At 42.7% G+C, this 22,327-nt stretch overlaps 1 protein-coding gene across 1 annotated transcript in view; it reads left to right on the top strand.

The window, feature by feature from the left end:
• Positions 1 to 22,327, top strand: part of LOC137024566 (tumor necrosis factor receptor superfamily member 11B-like) — a 69,501-nt gene that overhangs the window by 7,391 nt on the left and 39,783 nt on the right. Inside the window, exons 2-3 of the mRNA XM_067392260.1 lie at positions 14,198 to 14,561; positions 17,684 to 17,899. Of these exons, the coding sequence (XP_067248361.1) occupies positions 14,198 to 14,561; positions 17,684 to 17,899 (580 nt within the window). The remainder of the gene's footprint in view (positions 1 to 14,197; positions 14,562 to 17,683; positions 17,900 to 22,327) is intronic.

Below are 22,327 nucleotides of genomic sequence, written 5' to 3'. Positions count from 1 at the left end.
GTTAGACATTATACTGTGCTCCTAGCGTGCACTGTTCAAATGCGGCAGCACGCACTGTATATCACTTCATATATAAAAAGCACAAAAGAAACTACGAGCATGCAATGTTACGTTGTCAATTAGTAAGTCACAAAATAAACATTGTGTGTCAGCTGGGAAGGATTTGCATGCATGTATGATGTTCATTCTATTCATCAGGAGCAGTTTCCATGTTTCATGTATTTTTTAATTTCTGTGGTGGATCATGCCAACTTTATTGTATTAACAAAAATTAGTTTGGGACTGCTATTAATAGCCTTACCTTATAGGCCTATTTATTCATTAGACTTATTCATACAATTTATGTGTATGTTAAGTAGAGTGGGACAGTACTTGTGTGTCAACAGTCACGACCCACTTTTTTTTTTAGAAATATATATATATTTCTAAAAAAAAAAATCCGGTGCATCCCTACTTTTTTCAAATACAATAGAGCAGTGGTTCCCAAGCTTTTTAGAATGCCGTACCCCCTGAGGCATTTAGCATCCTTCTCTTCCACTACAGTCAGACCATTAATGGAAAATACTTTGTAATATTTAAATTGATTTTCCAGTGCATTTTTTACCTTTATAAATACCTTTATAAAATAAATAATGTTTTAAATAAAACATGTTCAACAGAGAAATATGCAATGATGATAAAAACAGTGATAAAAGTGATACTTTTAAATATTAAACTAAAACCGCCAGTAGGTGGCAGTAAGTCACTGTTTCAATGAATGAGTCCATTCATTCATTCATTTATTTATTCATTCAGTCAGTCAGTCAGTCATTCAGTATAGGTAATTGAATCATTGATTCTCACGATTCGTCCAAAGCTGCAGATTCATTCATGAAACACCGCTGTGTGTTGCAGTTCTGCTGCGGCTTTCGTTGGAACTATTATTTTGTTGCAAAATAGAGCATGCAATACTGTTTAAAATGTACATAACTTAATATTACCCTTTTGTTTGTTGAATTGTTATATAAAATCAATGACACATTTGCAGTTGTGTGGATATTTGGGAAAATTTGCATTCTTGCCCGTATAATATTCAACATTATAAACAAGAACTCACACGGATTATGCTTTTATATCAAAGAGAGTTTGAGTCTTAATTGATCTCTATGCACCACAGTCTGTGTCTATATTGGTTCTTCATGCTAGTACTGTAAGTGTTAAACCCCCACTTTTACAAAGGTACATTGTCGAGAACGGCCATAATGTAGCACGATTTGCTAAGGCAGCATACTCTGCACGCTACTTGTGTGGATTCAATAAGTTTTAACCGCAATTTGATTGGATTTCATATTTGACCTTTTACAGTATTTTGCCTGTTAGAAATACATGCTCATTTTAATGTTATTTTAAAGGTGCCCTAGATTTGTTAGATTGTTTCCTCCTTCTTATATAAATCTCATTTGTTTAAAAGACCTCCGAAGAACAGACGAATCTCAACATAACACCGACTGTTACATAACAGTCGGGGTGTACGCCCCCAATATTTGCATATGCCAGCCCATGTTCCCAACATTATGAAAGGCATTAGACAAGGGCACAACGTCTGGATCTGTGCAGAGCTGAATCAACAGACTAGGTAAGCAAGCAAGGACGATAGCAAAAAATGGCAGATGGAGCAATAATAACTGACATGATTCATGATAACATGATATTTTTAGTGATATTTGTAAATTGTCTTTCTAAATGTTTCGTTAGCATGTTGCTAATACTGTTAAATGTGGTTAAAGTTACCATCATTTCTTACTGTATTCACGGAGACAAGAGCCGTCGCTATTTTCATTTTTAAACACTTGCAGTCTGTATAATGCATAAACACATCTTCATTCTTTATCAATCTCTCCAACAGTGTAGCATTAGCCGTTAGCCACGGAACACAGCCTCAAACTCATTCAGAATCAATGTAAACATCAAAATGAACACTGTACTTACACGATTAGACATGCTGCATGACGAACACGTTGTAAAGATCCATTTTGTAGGTTATATTAGCTGTTTGAACTTTTTTTTATGTTGTTTAAGGCAAGCGCAAGCTCTTGGGGCATGGAGCACCAGATTTAAAGGGCCACACACCCTGAATCGGCTCATTTCTAATGATGCCCCAAAATAGGCAGTTAAAAAAATTCATTAAAAAAATCTATGGGGTATTTTGAGCTGAAACTTCACAGACACATTCAGGGGACACCTTAGACTTATGTTACATTTTTAAAAAAAAGTTCTAGGGCACCTTTAAGATGGGGTGGATTTAAACGAATGGTAAAACTCAGCATTTTGTTTGCGTCACCCCTCTGTCACCTCCCGTACCCTAGTTTGGGAGCCACTGCAATAGAGAAATAAAGGTGTGCTCACACTAGAGCTGCAACTAACGATAATTTTTTCTGTCGACTAATCTAACGATTATTTTATTTTTATTTTATTTTTTTCGATTAGTCGACTAATCTAACGATTATTTTTATTTCTTTTTTTATCATTTGATTTAGTGTTCTTTTTTTTATTAGCTAATGAATCCTTTGGATAACTACTGATCGTAGAAATAAAAACAGTATAAATAAAAATGTTAACACTTTACAATAAGGTCTCATTTATAAACATTAATGTATTAACCAACATCAACTAACAATGAGCAATATATTTGCTACAGCATTTATTAATCTTTATGTTAGTTAATAAAAATAGTCATTCATTGTTAGTTAATGATAGTTCACAGTGCATAAACTAATGTTAACAAATGAAACCGTCTCGGTTACGTATGTAACCCTCGTTCCCTGAAGGAGGGAACGGAGACGTACGTCAGTAGTGACCGACGAATTTGGATATCGCTAGAGAGCCCTATCAGCTTCGAGTGAACTAAAACAAGCCAATGGAATTGGCGTGCGATATTTGCAAAATGCGCACCGCCTCCAACAGGTGTACATAAATAGGAAGCTGATGCAATCGCACTCTGTTTTTCGCTGAGGAGACAACTGGTGTCCGTGCAGCAGCGAGGGTACAGAAACTGTGGCAACGGGACGTACGTCTCCGTTCCCTCCTTCAGGGAACGAGGGTTACATACGTAACTGAGACGTTCCCTTTCAGTCGGTCACGTTCGACGTACGTCAGTAGTGACCGACGAATTGATATCCCAACTAAAGCGCCAGAGTTACGAAACCCCTTCCAGTGCCCAGCGCAAGCTCTGCCGCCCATGACACCAGCTGGGACGGTGAAGGGGGCGAGCTTATGCCGAGAGAGTCTACTGCTGTTCCACCGAATACCCACTAAGTAAACTAGACTACACTGGGAAAGCGAACCCGTAGGGGACGCTGCGGAGGCCACTTCCTACCCAACGGGGGAGGAATTTATGTGGAGAATACACATATGGACTGGCCCGAGGGGCAGTACGCATATGGAGTCCCTGGGATGGCTCCACCTGGGTAGGGGGAGACTCATCTGACAGGTGACAGCAGAGCTGGCTCTGCTAAGGGAAAGACACGGACTCGCCCGTAGGGAGTTTTAAACTGTGGATGATTACACATATGGGAACGCTCACGTAGAGGAGTCACGACATATGGACCCCAGCCAACAGACAGCATCAGCGACGGATGTAGGCCTGGCATCAGCACTCCGCAATGTCCGAGCCGAAGGGGGAGGCGGAGGAACTCAACAGGGTTCGCCAAGCGGAGAACACGACTGGAGTCAAAATATGCACGCATCCGGCCCAGGGGGCGGGAATGGCATTGCAAGCCGACACTTAGAGCGGGTTCAACGCATCTACCGGCTAGTGCAAGTGAGTACACGGGAAGATACCGGCTCTACACGTAGGCTATAGAATCTAGCAAACGTGTTAGGTGTCGCCCAGCCTGCAGCTCTACAGATATCTGTCAGCGAGGCGCCATGAGCCAGCGCCCAGGAAGAGGCCACTCCTCTGGTGGAGTGGGCTCTCAACCCAAGCGGGCAAGGCACGCCCTGAGAATCGTATGCCAGGGCGACGGCATCCACTATCCAGTGGGCCATCCTCTGCTTGGAGACAGCCTTTCCCTTCTGCTGACCTCTGTAACAGACAAAGAGCTGGTCTGAGGTCCTGAAGCTTCACGTTCTGTCCACGTACACACGCAGAGCGTGGACGGGACAGAGCAAAGCTAGGGCTGGGTCTGCCTCCTCCGAAGGCAGCGCTTGCAGGTTCACTACCTGATCTCTGAAAGGAGTGGTAGGAACCTTGGGCACATATCTGGGCCGAGGTCTCAGGATGACATGAGAGTCACCGCGCCCGAACTCTAAGCACGATTCGTCGACCGAAAATGCATGCAGATCCCCTACCCTCTTAAGAGAAGCCAATGCAACCAGGAAGACGGTCTTGAGAGACAGTGCTTTTAACTCGACTGATTGCAAAGGTTCGAAGGGATGACCCCGGATAGATGTAAGAACCAGGGTCAGATCCCAAGAGGGTATGGAAGAAGGGCGAGGAGGATTTAGTCTCCTCGCCCCCTTCAGGAACCTGATGATCAGATCGTGTTTCCCCAGGGACTTACCCTCAACTGCATGGTGATGTGCAGCAATAGCGGCAACATACACCTTGAGGGTGGAGGGGGACAGCCTTCGCTCCAACCCCTTTTGCAGGAAGGAAAGCACGGATCTGACCAAGCATGATCGGGGGTCCTCTCTGCGAGAGGAGCACCATTCAACAAATAGGTTCCACTTCAGCGCGTAGAGGCTCCTCATGGAAGGAGCTCCAGCAGAAGTGATGGTGTCTACCACCGCTTGCGGGAGATCACTCAGAACCTCCGCATCCCGCCCAGGGACCACACGTGGAGGTTCCACAGGTTGGGACGTGGGTGCCATAGGGTGCACCGTCTCTGAGTCAGGAGGTCCTTCCTCAGAGGAATCGGCCAGGGAGGGGCTGTCGCGAGGAGCATGAGGTCCGAGAACCAGGTCCAAGTGGGCCAGTACGGCGCCACTAACAAGACCTGCTCCTCATCCTCCTTGACCTTGCACAGGAGCTGTGCGAGAAGGCTCACTGGGGGAAAATGCATATTTGCGCAGACCCTGGGGCCAGCTGTGTGCCAGGGCATCCGTGCCAAGCGTGCCGCCGGTCAGGGAATAAAACCACTGGCAGTGGGCAGTTTCTGGGGAGGCAAACAGGGCTACCTGGGCCTCACCGAAGTGCTGCCAAATCAGCTGGACCACCTGGAGATGGAGCCGCCACTCGCCCGCAAGTGGAGGCTGCCGTGAGAGCTCGTTGGCTGCACGGTTGAGCACACCTGGGACGTGAGTGGCACGAAGGACTGACTCCATAGCAGGAGATGGGGGGCGAGTTGCAACACGCAATGGGAGCGTAGACCACCTTGATGGTTGATGTACGCAGCGGCCGCAGTGCTGTCCGAGTGGACCAGTACGTGCTTGTCTGACAGCAGCTCCTTGAAGCGGCCCAGTGCAAGACGTACTGCTAGCAACTCCAGGCAATTGATGCCAATGCAGTTGAGGCCCCGTCCAAAGACCCGACACTGCATGCTCGTTGTACGTGGCCCCCCATCCGGTGGCAGAGGCACCTGTGGAGACCACAGCGTGCCTGGACACCTGTTCCAGGGGCACTCCCGCCCGCAGGAATGAGGAGTCCGACCACCGGATGAGGGTGCGATGGTAGCTCGGTGTCACGGGAACATGGAGCGTACCGTGTTGCTATGCCCATCTCGGGACCCGGCCGCGGAGCCAATGTTGAAGCGGCCTCATATGGAAGAATCCGAGCGGCGTGACCGCGGCTGCAGATGCCATATGCCCCAGGAGCCTCTGAAAGAGCTTCAGTGGGGCCGCTGTCCTGCGCTTGAGCGTACTCAGGCAGGTCAACACCGACTGTCCGGGTGACCGAGTCTAGCTGGAGCCCAAGATAAGAGATCCTCTGCCCGGGGGCGAGTTTGCTCTTGTCCCAGTTGACCCGAAGACCAAACCGGCTGAGTTGAGCTAGAACCATGTCCCTGTGTTCGCAAAACTGCTCTCGCGAGCTGGCCAGGATCAACCAGTCGTCGAGATAGTAGAGAATACGAACGGCTTGTTCCTGGGGAGAACAATGGCCGCCTCCGCAACCTTCGTGAAGATGCGGGGTGACAGGGCCAGCCCGAAGGGTAGGACTTTGTACTCATATGCTCGACCTTCGAACACAAACCGTAGGAAGGGTCTGTGGCGAGGCAGAATCGAGACATGAAAGTACGCGTCCTTCAGGTCGATCGCTGCAAACCAATCCCGGGGACGGACGCATTCGAAAACGCGCTTCTGCGTGAGCATCTTGAACGGCAACTTGTGAAGGTACCGGTTCAAGACGCACAGATCCAGGATTGGCCATAGCCCACCGCCCTTTTTGTAAAACCCCGACTTCATATCGGCTGGAGGGACCGGCTCGATTGCATCCTTCGCCAGGAGGACAGCAATCTCCGCCCGGAGAACAGGTGCGTTGTCCAGTGACACCTGAGTGTAGAGGACACCCCTAGAAACTGGGGGACGCCGGGCGAACTGAATCGCATAGCCGAGTCTGATGGTATGAATGAGCCAGCTGAACGGGCTGGGGAGCGCTATCCACGCTTCCAGACACCAAGCCAGCGGGACCAAAGGCCAGCTTGTGAGATGAGCACATCGAGAAAGTGTACTTTGACGATGACACATCCCAGCAATACTAGCCAGGGGTGTTTCCGGACCACCACGGTGGACATTGTCTGGCCAGGGGCCTGCGCTATGACCTGCATCATGCGTAGCTCAACCCTGACTCAGAACTACCCACTTGCAATGAGTGCTTTGGCCTACCACGGACTTGCCGGGGGCCAAGACCCAAGCAGGGCAGAGGTGGTGTGCCCGTAGCACTGCCACCCCACCCTAAAGGGTAGTGAGAGAGAAAAAACTTGTAATGCAGATTATGGCCCCTTTGGCGTTCCATATTTAACACCAAAGAGGCTACAAAACTGCCAAGTTTTTCCATGCATGTCCGGGCACAGGGGGCGGGGCAAGGCGAGTATTTGTCACATAATGCCCCCAGGGGCCCGGGAAAGCATGGTTGTCAAGTCTGAATCTGATTCAGCATGAGCACATCACGACTGTGGGACGCTCAGCATCATCTTCATTTTCAGAGCCCAACTATACTCTCTCCAATGTAGCAGTCGACATCTGATCCTCTGCTGGAGCCCAGACTAAGACGCTAGGTCCCTCATGAGAAGGACCAGCAATCCAAGCAGAAGCTACCAGCCATGTTGGACAGTGAATGTGGCCGTCCAACTGGTCGACACAAGGCGCACTGGGCCGTGTTACTAAACATGAACCACCCACGGACATAGTCACAACATGTTTGCGATGCACTAGAGGAGTGGGGGGCCCACGGAGAATGGCTCGGCGGGTATAGCCCCACTGTGGTCCTCTGGTCACCCAGGCTTTTTACCAAAGTAGTATTTTCTGATTCAGAAAAATAAACTAGATCGGGGAATAAGTGAGCAGACTCCACCTCATTAAAGGCACTCGAGTCTCGACCGTGCATCTAGAGCACCAGACAACGCGATGGGTTGCCATGGCAACGCGCGCTGTCAGCCGGCAGCTCGACGGCATACGGCGCGCTGAACGCTCAAGCCCTTACGAGAAAGGCGAGACAAACAACGTGCCGACGTGGGCATATTCTCATAAGAGAATATGAACCACCCACAAACGCAGTCTCAATACGCTAAGCAGACATGAGAGAAAGTGATTGTGGCCATCAGTGAGGATAGGAAACGACTGCCTCCAGAAACGCATAGACAGAATGACGTCTTGAGAAAGACGCAGTGTCTGTCTGTGAAGCTCTTTTAGAAGGGGAAGAGTCAGCTCAAATTGCAACAGACAACTGCGTTTTATATGGGAATTCAGTTGCTGTTAAAACAGCAGTTGAGAGCTTAAGCTCAGGCTCTCCGGGAAGCTCGCGACCTCGCTGTTGTGCCTTAACGCCAACACAAACAGACGCTGAATCTCCAAGGCTGTTTAGTTTCACTCTTTTGAAGTTTGAAGCTGGACACCAACTGTTGGCTCCGAAGCGAAAGACAGAGTGCGATTGCATCTGCTTCCTATTTATGTACACCTGTCGGAGGCGGTGCGCATTATGCAAATATCGCACGCCAATTCCATTGGCTTGTTTTAGTTCACTCGAAGCTGATAGGGCTCACTAGCGATATCCCAATTCGTCGGTCACTACTGACGTACGTCGAACGTGACCGACTGAAAGTGAACTTATTGTTTGTGCTTAATAAGATTAAGAGAAAACTGTTATTCATTTTATGGTAACACTTTACAATAAGTACAACCATAATCGCACTCTCAATATTCAAAGTGCAAGACCATTTTTTTCTTTGATACAGAGCTAAGAGATTGTTACAACTACACTGCCCAGCCTAAGATAGCTTTCATATTGAGAGATATCTGTATTCATCAGAAATCTCGTCTGAATGCGCCCACGCGTTTACTTTCACTTTCAGCAATTGCGCGTACTCTGTGAATATGGAGCGGCGGCGACCGTTATCCAACTGAATTGAATGTTTTTTATTTAAATACAAATCAAAACGACAGTGGAGGTGTAATGTAAAGGTAGCGGTAGCATATTCTTTCCTAATCATCCTAACACTCTGTCATGGCAATATCACGAGACTACTTTTCACCTCGACGAGAAATCTCGTCACATTTTAATCTTGCGTCACACCCCTAGTGCTTGTGCATCGCAGTTGTGCTGCCGCGGTACGCCATCTCGGTTTTGCAAAGGGAACAAAGGACCATTTTGTTTGGCCCCTGTTTAAAGTATTCCCATACTTTTGATAATCGTGGTCACGTTGACGTGACGCGTTGACGTATTTTTGTAGTCAACGTAATCTATGACGTCGACGCGTCGTTGCAGCACTAGGTCACACTTTTTTGTTCCGGACCAAAAAAAAAAAAAAAAAAAGAAAATAATACATTTCGTCCTGGTATGCTGTGTGCTGGGCTAAATCATAGACTGTAAAAAAATATGGACGTAGTGTCCATGACGTCACCCATAGAGTTCTGAACAGCAGTTTTGACGCGTAAATGAGGCCACGGCCATCTTAGCTGCGCATCACCGCACGTCACTCCCGGATAAGTGAAAATGGGCAAAAAGGCGGGGAGGTGGTTTGAGCTGATGTGACTGGTTGCTGAAACCACGCCCGCCTAGCTCGACGTGACCATGTTAGCAAGCAAAGGAGCCATCTATCTTATTAATAAAGATAAGTTTTATCATCAGAAAGTTCTAAAGCTTTACTGTCAATCTACGGTGTTTTTTTTTTTTTTTTAGATATAGATGCTCCAACACCAGTAATTTATGTTGGGTGTGCAAATAGCAACATGGAAAATTAAAATGGGACTTCATACCTTTATAATACAGATCGCGAGATGAATCCAATCTGTGGCACTTGGGTAAAATATAAATGTCCATTGCAAAACAAAAAACAGTACTTTTTGTCCATGAAATATTGATATATAATCCATGAATGATCTGCTCTCTGTCATCGTTCTTCAAGAAAGGATGCAATCTGAGCAGCGTTTATGTTGTAAAACTGTATACGATTGTATCTAACAAACAAATGAGCCCGTGTCCAAAGTATATTTTTTCAAAATAGTGCAGCAGTTTTAGTTATAATATCCAAGCAGTGCTGTCAGATTTTGATATCCTCCGGCCATTGTCATTGTAGTAAATCTCACAAACAAAACTTTTAGCCAATGCCACGATCCAACAACGTGTGTTCTGTTTCTTCCGCATGCATGCACATCTACACAGACACACATCAGTCTCGAATATTATGCAGCAAGCCATATTTTATAATTGTATAAAATAATCAAGCACAAATACGGCTGAGATGCCAAATTCAGCGGCTGGAATTAACTGAGGTAAAATGATGGCTCACAGACAGCAGAGGCATCTACCTGTCACTCAAGTGACCATGCCCTTAATTATGCAGAACTTTAAGGCTTAATATAATTTAAAAGAATGAGTTAGAAAAAAAACCCTCACAGTTGTCATGAAGGGCAAAATTAGCAGTATAGACCAAAACCACAATTTGAACCAACTTGTAAACATGTTTTTTTCTGCTGTAAACTTGGCCAATTTAACATGGAACTCAATGAGTTTCTACTCTCTTTTGGAGCCTGTCCTTAGCGGCCAGTCGATGAATCGCAGATTAAGTCACTTCCGTATTGGCTCCACGAGAGACTGGGGGAGGTTGCCGCTTGGGCTAAATGCATTCGATGGTATATTATGGAGCTGACAACTCGTGAAAAGCTTATAAAATGTGTAAAGTCAAAACAGCGGAAAAATAAAAGATCAGTTTATTATTAAAAAATAAGTTTATTCAAGTGTGCAGTAAACTTCTGTTAAACCAAAAATAAGAAAGTATACTTTCAATCTACTTTTTATGTACTTCTCAGAAATATACTTAAAATTTCACTTAAATTCTTAACTTGACTTAAACTGACAGAAAAGACTATTTGGCCTATAATTGTGCTCAATCTTTTGAGATATACTTAAAAGTATAATCGAGTATTCTAAGTAAACTTGGCTTGTTGTTGTGTTTACTCTTTTGATTGAGAAGCCTAATAAATATTTTTTTCACATAGTTTTACATACTGTCTTATAAACTTGCATTGTTTGAAACTATTGATTTATAAAGTAAATATGTTCCTAATTCTGAGTATCTGAATTTTTGTGTAGGCTACTCCACTGGTAGCGTACATAGGAATTTACTTCAAATCTACTCTTACCCTGCCATTGACTGAATTTTCCAGCTATCCATTTTCTCTGTTATATGGTAGGGGATGCTATTATGCATCATCTGAAATAGTACACTACTACAACAACTCTTCCTCTTCTCTAAAGCAGTCCAACATGGCTTCACCCCCTTTGTTGTGTGTTTCCTTGGGCAGGGTTTATGTAAATGTTTTGGGGTTTGTGATGTCACCAACCCAGGAAGAAGCTTGTTGTACCAAATCTCTACAATCTCTACCAAGTCTCTACAATTTCTGTAAAAGAAAATATCCCCCTTTGCAACTATGAGCATCGCAACTTTGCAGATCTTGTTTATGCTCAAACAACATTACACTCTAACTAAAGTTAAAAAGGTGAAATAATAAATCAAATACACCTTTAAATATGTCATTTTAGTGATGAAGAAGATGAGTTTTAAGGAATAAAATTATTGTCTACAGGGGGACTTTAATAAAATTAACTTGAATTATAGCCCCTTTTTTGTACGGGGACGCAGTTCTGAGGCCTATACCACACTGTGATGGGCAATATTGTGACTATGATGAGAAAAAACAGGTTTGCTTGAGCATTCTGTCCTTTTTAAAAATCACATCTTGTGACACCATGTCCTGTGTTTGGTTCGTTTACATGTCTTTGGTCCATGTTGAGTTCATATTTCATTCAAACCGCAGCAGAGTTTGTTTGGAAGCGGACCGAGACCCATCTTTTCCAGCAGTCTCGGTCTGCTTGTTTGGTGCGCACCATGGTTCGGAAAGTAGCGTTGACACATATTCAAATGAACTGCACTAACAGAGCAATTGCACCAGGGTTCATGTTAAGTGTGAACACTCCGTAAAGGTGCAGTAAGTGGTTTCTGAAAAAATGCTGTTGAAAGTGGATTGGACCGAGCACCACAACAAAAAAGATTTGTAGCCAATCAGCAGTAGCGGCCTCTCGTGATGGGGGAGATGAGCAAGAGATTTGAAGAAAGACTGTAGAAAGAGAGATGGCTGAGAGACATTACCAGGGCTAAACTTTTTCCTATCACTGGAAAAAGATGGGTTATTATGATCGGGCAAGAGTTTTAGGACCCACCTTAAAGGATTAGTTCACTTTTAAATAAACTTTTCCTGATAATTTACTCACCCCCATGTCATCCAAGATGTCCATGTCTTTCTTTCTTCTGTCGAAAAGAAATTAAAGTTTTTGATGAAAACATTCCAGGATTATTCTCCTTATAGTAGACTTGAATGGGCACCAGACAGTTGAAGGTCAAAATTAGTTTCACTGCAGCTTCAAATTGTTCAGAACAATCCCAGATGAGAAATAAGGGTCTTATCTAGTGAAACCATTGCTCATTTTCTGAAAAAAATTGAAAATTATGTAAGTTTTAACCAGAAATGCTCATCTTGAACTAGCTCTTCATCTTCTTCTCTATTTGAATTCCAGCAGTGTAGATGCTGCTAAGCGTAATACTGCCCTCCACAGGCCAAAGTTTGAACTAATTTTTATATGCAATATGCTAGTTCAATGGTATATAACAATTAGTTCAAACTTTGGCCTGTGGAGGGCAGTAATACACTTAGCAGTTTCTACACTGCTCCAATAGAGGACAAGAAGAAAGCTAGTTCAAGATGAGCATTTAAGGTTAAAACTTATATAATTTTCAATTTTTTTCAGAAAATGAGCACTGGTTTCCCTAGATAAGACCCTTATTTCTCATCTGGGACCGTGTTGAACAGTTTGAAGCTGCAGTGAAACTAATTTTGACCTTCAATTGTTTGGTGCCCATTCAAGTCTACTATAAGTAGAAAAATCCTGGAATGTTTTCATCAAAAACTTTAATTTCTTTTCGACTGAAGAAAGAAAGACATGGACATCTTGGATGACATTGGGGTGAGTAAATTATCAGGAAAAGTTTATTTAAAAGTGGACTAATCCTTTAATATTAGAAAAGCTTTCCAGTGCTGGAGAGACCTAAGTGGACAGGCCTGAAAAGTGACACCAAGGTTGTGTTGTTTCTGTTCCATACATGAGTAACATTGGTTTTGAAACTCTTGCTTGTATATACTCATGTTGGCCTACTGTATGTTCATTTTTGGTTCTTGTCATTCGTTCAAAATCAAAACTTTATTTTTCGTAAAGCATTATTTTGCTTTGCTTCTGCTATGATAAAGAGACATCCAATCTTGCATTGCGTGTTTGTGTTTTTTGGGGGCGGAGCAGTGAAGTGAGGGGTGTGTGTGTTTGTGTTGATTTCAAATATCAACATTATTCAAAAATGATTCTCGTAAATCGCTTACTGCACCTTTAATCTTTTAGTGTAACTCATCGGGCATTTCTTTTAAAAATCATTATAATACTTGATTTCTTTCTTGCTTTTATATATTCATATATGCACTGTTCAGGATAAAGATTTTAATGGAGGAATTGTTTATGTTAATTAATATGTATTTCTTTGGTCTGTTAGTTGGTTAATTTGTGATATAACACATTCCAATACATTTTATAATAATGAATAGATGTCTGAACTATTCCTTCAGACATCACACAAAATTAAAAGAAAAGAAAAACCTTTTTATATGACTTTGGGAAATGTTGTTTATGCAACAACTCAATATGTATACGACATCTCAATTTTAATTTCCCCAGCTAAAATTTAACAAGCCTGTTAATCAGGAATACTTGGTGTGGTGATAACTGTTTAATTAAGCATTGTTTGGTGTAAACACACTTTCTTATCCACTTATAGCTATATAAGTGTGAATTGAATGGTCTACCATCAGTGTTAGTTAGTCTTGTTAGCCATCTGGTATCACACTTGAATCCTTTTGGATCCAAATCTCAATTTCAGTGTCCTGTTTTAGGCTTCCACTCTTAGAACGATATTTCTCTGAGAGCCTTATGTCTGCCTGAGATAAATGTAGCTTACCTTGAAATTAAGCATTTGAATTCAGCACTGACTCAAGGTCACTGGTTTCTTTGTGAGTTTCCTTTAGATCATTTGAACAGTGTAATTACAACTCTCAAAGACTCCACAGTAGTATGTAATTTGGGTTAGAGTACTGTACACATCTTCGTCAAATGGCAACCCTGCTTAGAGCGCCAAAAGGCTAAAAGTTCACCCCGTTTTCCACAGTTTGACTCTATATCTGCAGCATTCACCATGCTAAAAATTTAGTTTAAGGACTTAATGATTTCCTCACTGAGATCCTCCACCTGCTGTGTAAAACACAATTTATGGGTAGCTTGGAATCCTTTATCTTCCTCTTTCTCTCATGAGCCAAAAGCAGTCACACCATGCCCTGTGCGATATCCAGACTATATTGTTTGCCATGGCAGCAGTGGGAAGGGGAAATCCCCAAAATTACTCAGAAAACATTTCACATACACACCAGAATGCAATCTCTAAACTGTATTTCCTATTTGTTTCCTTAGCTGTTCGCCATGTCTTTTGCATGGGCCTACCAAGAAATACCCAAGTACCAGCACCGAGACCCTGTGACCTCTAAGATGCTGCTTTGTGACCAGTGTCCACCTGGCACGGCCGTGGAACGCCACTGCAGCAAGGAGGAAGCCACCATTTGTGTCCCCTGCCCAGAAAAACGCTTTGCGGAACAGTGGCATTGGGGAGACAGCTGTCAACATTGTACATCTGTCTGCAAAGAAAGGCAGATTGTACGGAGGGAATGTAACAGCACTCATGACAGGCTCTGTGAGTGTATACCTGGGTATCACCTGGTGGTAGAATTTTGTGTCCGTCACACCCCTTGCTTCCCTGGCTCTGGAGTCGCTGTACAGGGTAAGTTCACTTATTCTTTGTCAATAATGTGCTAGAACAATAATTATGAATTCAAGACCATCAATCTTCTAATCAATGTGTCTAAACACATTATTTAGCAATTTCACAGACTTGCCTGGATGCAAGTTATGTATCAAGTTTCAAACATCTCATTCACCAGAATATTATGAAGAAGAAATGCTACACAATATAACTTGCAGGGACTCCAATATTTCTGGCCTCTTGAAAAGCTTCTTCAGCAAGGAGCCACTTTTATTTTAAATTGGCTGGTGTGTCTTTTCTTTTAAATGCCATTTTAAATATAATTATTGGGGAGCTTCATTGGTTTAAAAATCCACACTCAGCCAGTCAACTGACCCTGAATTAAACCCATAATGCACTCATGTTCCTTTTAATCCAGTATTCTTTGTGTCTAACTGGTTTCAAGGTTAAGGAAGCACATTCATTAGAAAGTATACATTAGCAGTCGGCCAGTACCTCAGTTAAGCTTTCCTGGCAGCTGGTGGAACATTTGGCAGCGAGTCAGGGTGCTATTTAACCATGCTGTATGTTGTATCAGTGAGAAAGATTCAACACTGCTGGTTGTTATCACATTGGCCACCCCACCCAGACTATAGCTTGAGTCTAATGGATGATCTGTTAATTCTCAGAATTTGTGTTCAATCCCAGATGTTTTAATTTTGTAATTTCTTTTTGTCTCTTTTTAATTAGGTCCAACATTATCCCTCAGTGTTCCAAATCCCTCTGAATTCCTAGCCCACATGCATCACATTTAAAAAAAGTTTTACTGGCTAAAACCTTACTGTAAAAAATTATCTTGATTTTTAACGTTAAAAGACTGTAAAAATGCTACGGTGAAACAGTTAATTGGTTTACAGAAAGTTTCCTTAATATATAAGTTGAATAACTGTAATAGATCAAACAGTACATTTAATGTGATTTTACAGTAAAATACTGTTAAATTTACATTTTTTGGAAGTGAAAAATACACTGTCAAAAATTTCAAGTAAAAAATGGCAGCTGTGGTTGCCAGAACTTTACCGTAAAAAATACGGTAACAATGTTTTAGGTTTTACGGAACAGCACTTAGTTTACTGTCTATTTTACTGTTCAAAACCATATGATTTAAAGGTTTATATTGTAATAATTACGGTTCATAACTGTTTACATTACATACTTGGTTTCTGTAACCAATGATGATGGCAAGATTTTGGCTCTGATTTATCTCCAAATGTATTATGGGTGATTTTCCATTATTAGTGGGATTTTCATGAAAATATAATATGAATAAAGGAATTTTCTAATAAGTTTGTTGCAAATGCATTGAGGGATATATATTAATATATTTTTGTTTTCAATATGTAATTTTCTATGAAAAGTTAACTAAAAAAATATTAGTTGGGCAGTTCCACTTTCAGCATAAGATGGTGACAGAGGTCCTTGAATACTTGATTTGTTTTTTGGAACCTGTGTGAAGTCCTCTTCTGGCTTACATTGTCTGAGTTTTTCTTGATGATCATACCCTTTACGGCAAGTGTTAAACTTCAGTGCATAACTCAATTTGTGTTATGAACAACAATGCAATACCAAATTATGCAGCTTTATTACTTTTCTAACCGATCAAACATATTTGAATTTTTGTCTGGTGGATAAGACAGTAAAATCACATTCACAAGCCTTATCCAGAAGCCTGAATTTTGCAAACTTGGATTGTTTTGACTTGGCCCAGTGAGCAACTACCTGTAATGCCCTAGCAACAACACAAATTGCTAAAAGAAAAAAATAACTCCGAACACCTTAGCCACTACACACCAACACTGCCAACCACTGATCATTGTGGTGAGTTTTCCTTGTTCAAAAAACAAAAAACAAAATGTGGTCACTTAGTTGTCTACAAATATTCTAACTTGTGTGTCCAGAAAAGGTTATCATGCAACATTTTCACCAGATTTGCAATAGGTATGTACAAACATAATTTTGATCTTACTCTAGTTCTAATGTAGATGGATTCTAAATTAATAGGCACATGCCAGTTAGCAATTAGCATATTAGATGCCCAAATCGTGCTTACCACAGAACCTGTCAAGTTCTTAAAGAAAAGCTATGGGTGCCATTCTCAAAACCAGTTTAAACATAATTAACACTTTTTTATTGGTAAACTAAATGTTTTTATGTAGAACCTATTACATTAAGCAATATCACACATTATTGCTACTCTGAAATAAGTTAAGTGTTATTGTAAGTTTGGCTTATTGTCACATTTATTAATTTCTAATAAAAAGTGTGAAATTAATGGACAGATTCTATGCACAGTTAAAGAATGAGACCCAGAAGTAAAAATACTAGTTCCTCAAAAATAGCCTTATGCACATTATTAAACTCCACAAATAGTTATCCTAGTCATTTATAGATCTGACTCATTTTTTACCTAAACATGTGAGTAGCTGGTTTCTTTTAGTCATTTGTGACTTGTGAATGACATTTGTACAAGTGACAAATCCTAAACATCTCAAATTTTTGTCATAAAACTTTCACTTCCTATGTTTCATACACCAGACTACATGGGTGTTAAATGATAAATAAAATGAGATTATTTTCACATATATCTTTTCACTGTGGATTTTTTTTATGAAAAAATACAGTAGCAATGTTTTAGGTTTTACGGAAAAGCACTTAGTTTACTGTCTATTTTACAGTTCAAAACCATATAATTTAAAGGTTTATATTGTAATAATTACGGTTCATAACTGTTTACTTTACATACTCTGTCACCATCTTTTTTTTACATCTGATTATACTTTCTTAAAGAATGCGGGAGAATATGTGTGAGTTTTAGCAATGAAAAAGCTTTAGTCATTTTTAAATATAGTAACATTCACTAATTCTACAATATAATAAATATTCCCTTTCAATATAATATAATAAAAAAGTAGCACAAAATAGAATTTAAACAGTGTACTATAATGAAATGGGCAGGATTATTTATGCCATTTATTCAGATCTATTCCATGAATATGCCTACTTTGCATAGAAGTAGACCTAGTTTTTGCTATTCAAAGTATTCCCTATTCTAAAATTACATATTGCAATTGTGCATTCAGTGTGTATGTACATGTCTTCAGGCACACCAGAGAGGAACACAGTGTGTGAGAAGTGTCCCCAGGGTTATTTCTCCAGCACATCGTCATCCACTGAGCCGTGTATGCCCCACAAGGATTGCACTCAGCTGGGCCTGAAGACTGTCAGACTAGGCACAACTACCCAGGACACACTGTGTGAAACTGAGGATAAAGAGTTCACTTTTGACTGCTCCCATCAGCGCACAGAATGTCACACTGGTAAGCTTCATTAAACCATTCCAGCCCTTGTTTTATCATTGAAAAATTTGTTGTTTGATTTGAAAATAATTTGTGCAAATTTTGGTGAATAATGGACAAATTCTTTTTGAAGGACTAGCTGTGTTGATTCCTGGTACATCCCTAGGAATTGCCCTTGCTGGGCCCAGTGATTGTGTATTGCCATGGCCCCCTCTGCACTGCTTACTGATTTCCATTGGACCAGGGGAAGGGGAAGGGGCATATAATCTCTGTCAGTCCATGGGGTTGGGGCTGACTGATATGTGTGTATGTGTGATGTTATATCAAACTGTGTTGATAGGGTTGCCATAGAAATGCATAATTTTGAGTCTGAGGATGCAAACAGTTCCGTATATCATAATTACGGTAATAAGCTCATTGTGTTGGTTAAGGAGGAAGTGTGAAAAGTGTTGTTTGTTTGCAGTGCTCAGTTTGTTTGCAGTGCTCAGTGACTCTAGCGATGTGTCAACAACTCTGCATAGCCTGATAGAACACGTGATGTCTGCGCAAGCAGTGTGCGTGGAGGTATGTGTTACATATCCCTTGTTCCCCTGGACTCCATATCCCATGATCCTCCTGTTCTCCACACCTGCATCCACTTCCTCGTCAGCTCCCCATCGTCACTCATCACCTGCACCTGGACTCTATTGTTAGCACTCCCTTTATATTGCACTCACTCCCTTCACTCCTCGTCCGTCTTGAATGTTATTCTACGTGTATGTTTGGTTCTCCTTGCCTGTGTTCAGTAAAGTATTGTCATTGATTGTGGAAATCCGTATCTGCCTCTTCTCTACACCAGCATACCATAACAGTAAGACGGACCAATACCGACCGGATTTCCACAAGAGAATATGGAAGCTCCCTTCATCTCCCGGGCTCCAACTTCTCCCATGCCTCTCTCATCTGGGACAGCTGGCGAGCGGCTCATTGGACTCTTACAGGTGGGTCGTTCGCTGGAGAGGTATGTGGAGGAGTTCGTTGAACTTGCCTTTTTGTCTGACTGGCCTGAAGCATGTTTGATCGCCCTGTTTCTGGATGGTCTGGACGACAACACTATCCGTTTAAATGAACCTGATTATCGTCTCTCCTTAAGCGAAACTATCAATTTAATTTTGTTTTTGAATGATTCCAAATTCTTTGTGGAAAAGGTTCATGATGAGTGTTTGCGTCCAGCCCATCCAGAAACACGGTTGGCCGGGCCAGTCAGTCAATCTCCGGCTTCCTCCGCATGCCTTTCCAGCGAACTTCCTTCCTGCCCCACGCTGGGCCCACACTCTCCTGCTGGGTCCGGAAAGCGGAGGAGGAGGAAAAGCAGAGCCCTTTCCATCCTTCATAGAGCCCGCTCCAGTCTCTCCAGAGCCCGTTCCCGTTCCTACGGGAATTTTAATCGTATTAGAGGGTATGGATTGGCCCTCTGTTACAGTCTCCGCCGCCGAGCAAGCAGCGCCAGTCTCCGCCGCCGAGCAGGCCGCGCCAGTCTCAGCCGCCGAGCAAGCAGCGCCAGTCTCAGCCGCCGAGCCCGTATCTCCAGTCTCAGCCGCCGAGCCCGTATCTCCAGTCTCAGCCGCCGAGCCCGTATCTCCAGTCTCAGCCGCCGAGCCCGTATCTCCAGTCTCAGCCGCCGAGCCCGTATCTCCAGTCTCAGCCGCCGAGCCCGTATCTCCAGTCTCAGCCGCCGAGCCCGTATCTCCAGTCTCAGCCGCCGAGCCAGCCGCTCCAGCCGCCGCTGCCGAGCCCACTCCTATTATGAACTGTGTTATTGTAATATCCAGCCCAAAGACTGTTTTCCCTCCCTGCCTCCCTCTCACGGCTCCTGACCCGCCATGGCTGCCCACGGCTCCTGACCCGCCATGGTGTTTGAACCTGCCCTGGAGACCTCCACTCCAGTCTACTCTCCCCAACCAGCCATTTTTAGGTCTCTCCAGAGATGCTCAATTGGGTTTAAGTCAGGGCTCTGGCTGGGCCATTCAAGAACAGTCACGGAGTTGTTGTGAAGCCACTCCTTCATTATTTTAGCTGTGTGCTTAGGGTCATTGTCTTGTTGGAAGGTAAACCTTCAGCCCAGTCTGAGGTCCTGAGCACTCTGGAGAAGGTTTTCGTCCAGGATATCCCTGTACTTGGCCGCATTCATCTTTCCCTCGATTGCAACCAGCTGAAAAACACCCCCACAGCATGATGCTGCCACCACCATGCTTCACTGTTGGGAACCTATTGGACAGGTGATGAGCAGTGCCTGGTTTTCTCCACACATACCGCTTAGAATTAAGGCCAAAAAGTTCTATCTTGGTCTCATCAGACCAGAGAATCTTATTTCTCACTATCTTGGAGTCCTTCAGGTGTTTTTTAGCAAACTCCATGCAGGCTTTCATGTGTATTGTACTGAGGAGAGGCTTCCGTCGGGCCACTCTGCCATAAAGCCCCGACTGGTGGAGGGCTGCAGTGATGGTGGACTTTCTACAACTTTCTCCCATCTCCCGACTGCATCTCTGGAGCTCAGCCACAGTGATCTTTGGGTTCTTCTTTACCTCTCTCACCAAGGCTCTTCTCCCCCGATAGCTCAGCTCTAGGAAGGGTTCTGGTCGTCCCAAACATCTCAAACACAGCTGGACTCAAATGAAGGTGTAAACCATCTCAAGGATGATCAGAAGAAATGGACAGCACCTGAGTTAAATGTATGAGTGTCACAGCAAAGGGTCTGAATACTGTTACGACCGTCTAGGGCCAACAGTAACATAAATGAATGTGTGCTCACTCGATAATAAAGTTTTTAACAAAGGTAGATTTATTAACACAATATAATGAAAATATACAAACAAAGGGATTAAATTCAGGAGTGGACCAGGCCAAAATAACAAACAAAAGTAACTAATTTAAATACCCTCTAAATTCCCTAAAACAAACAAAAAAAAAAACATCAAAGAAAATTACAAAGTAACTTCCCTAACTCCCTTAACTCAAAACATAGAATAAAGATATATGCAAAAATAAATGGCGTCACACTCCCTACTTCCCTTAGGTTATTTACAAATAATACTTACATAAGGTAACTGAAGACAAAAGCAAATTATAACTCAAACCGAACAGAAACAAATTCTACAAAGCACACATAAACACAAAAGAACACAAAGCAAAGCAACAAACAAAATGGCACAAAGTCGGCCCCATAAGGTGTTTGGAGTGGTCCTTATATCACGGGAGCAGGAATCAGTCAATTGGGCCCAGACCAATCAGGACCTCTGCGCAGGCCACACCTTCTCCTGCACAAAAACACTTAAACAAGACATTGGACGTAACACCCTCACCCTTAAAAATAAAAACCATAGGTTTTTAGGAATGGATACGTGAAAGAGTGTCAGCAATCACATTTTCAACCCCTCTTTTGTGCTGGATACTCAGATTAAACCCTTGACAAATTAGTGCCCAACGCATGAGCCTGTGATTTGCATTTGACATGCGTTGAAGGAAAACCAAAGGATTGTGGTCAGTATACACAGAAACTGGTTGTGCACTGGACCCAATGTACACTTCAAAATGTTGAATTGCAAGTAACAACGCGAGAGCTTCCTTCTCTATAGTACTATAATTTAGTTGGTGTTTGAGAAATTTCTTGGAAAAAAAACTAATCGGGTGGTCTATTCCAGCATCATTAGTCTGAATTAAAACTGCACCAGCACCTGTGCCACTGGCATCAACATCTAACTTGAACGCTTTGTCAAAGCGTGGGGCAGAAAGTACAGGTGCGCTACACAACAGAGTCTTCAATGCCTCAAAGGCAAACTGACATGTAGGAGTCCACTCAAAAGAGATCCCTTTACGGAGTAAACCTGTAAGAGGATTCGCCATGCCTAAAAAACGCCTAAGCTCTCTCTTCGTCGTAGGCGTAGGAAAATCCAGAATAACTCGAATTTTGGAGTCAAGAGGTCGAACTTTGCCATTTCCAACCTCCTTCCCTAAATAGGTTACAGTTGCACAAGCAAATTCACATTTTGCCAAATTTAATGTAAGATTGGCCTCCTTCAAACGTTTAAAAACACAGTTCAGAAGTTTGGCATGCTCATCCCAAGAATCTGAATAACAGACAACATCATCAAGGTAAGCTTCACAGTTGGGTACATTAGCGAACACTCTTGACATTAAACGCTGAAATGTTGCACCAGTATTTCGTAGTCCGAATGCCATAACCCTGTATTGAAGGAATGCATCGGGAGTAGCAAAGGCAGAAATTTCAGAAGCCTTCTCAGTAAGAGGTACTTGCCAGTACCCTTTTAATAGGTCGAGTTTAGTGACAAATTTTGAATTCCCAACATGGTCAACACAATCTTCAACACGAGGCAATGGAAATGAATCAGGTTTAGTTAAGGCATTGACTTTCCTATAATCGGTACAAAATCTGGACGTACCATCAGACTT

Source organism: Chanodichthys erythropterus, chromosome 2 (genome assembly GCF_024489055.1).
Source record: "Chanodichthys erythropterus isolate Z2021 chromosome 2, ASM2448905v1, whole genome shotgun sequence".
NCBI lineage: Eukaryota > Metazoa > Chordata > Actinopteri > Cypriniformes > Xenocyprididae > Chanodichthys > Chanodichthys erythropterus.
Note: the sequence above shows the minus strand (reverse complement) of the source record. Positions and strands in the feature narration are given on the sequence as shown.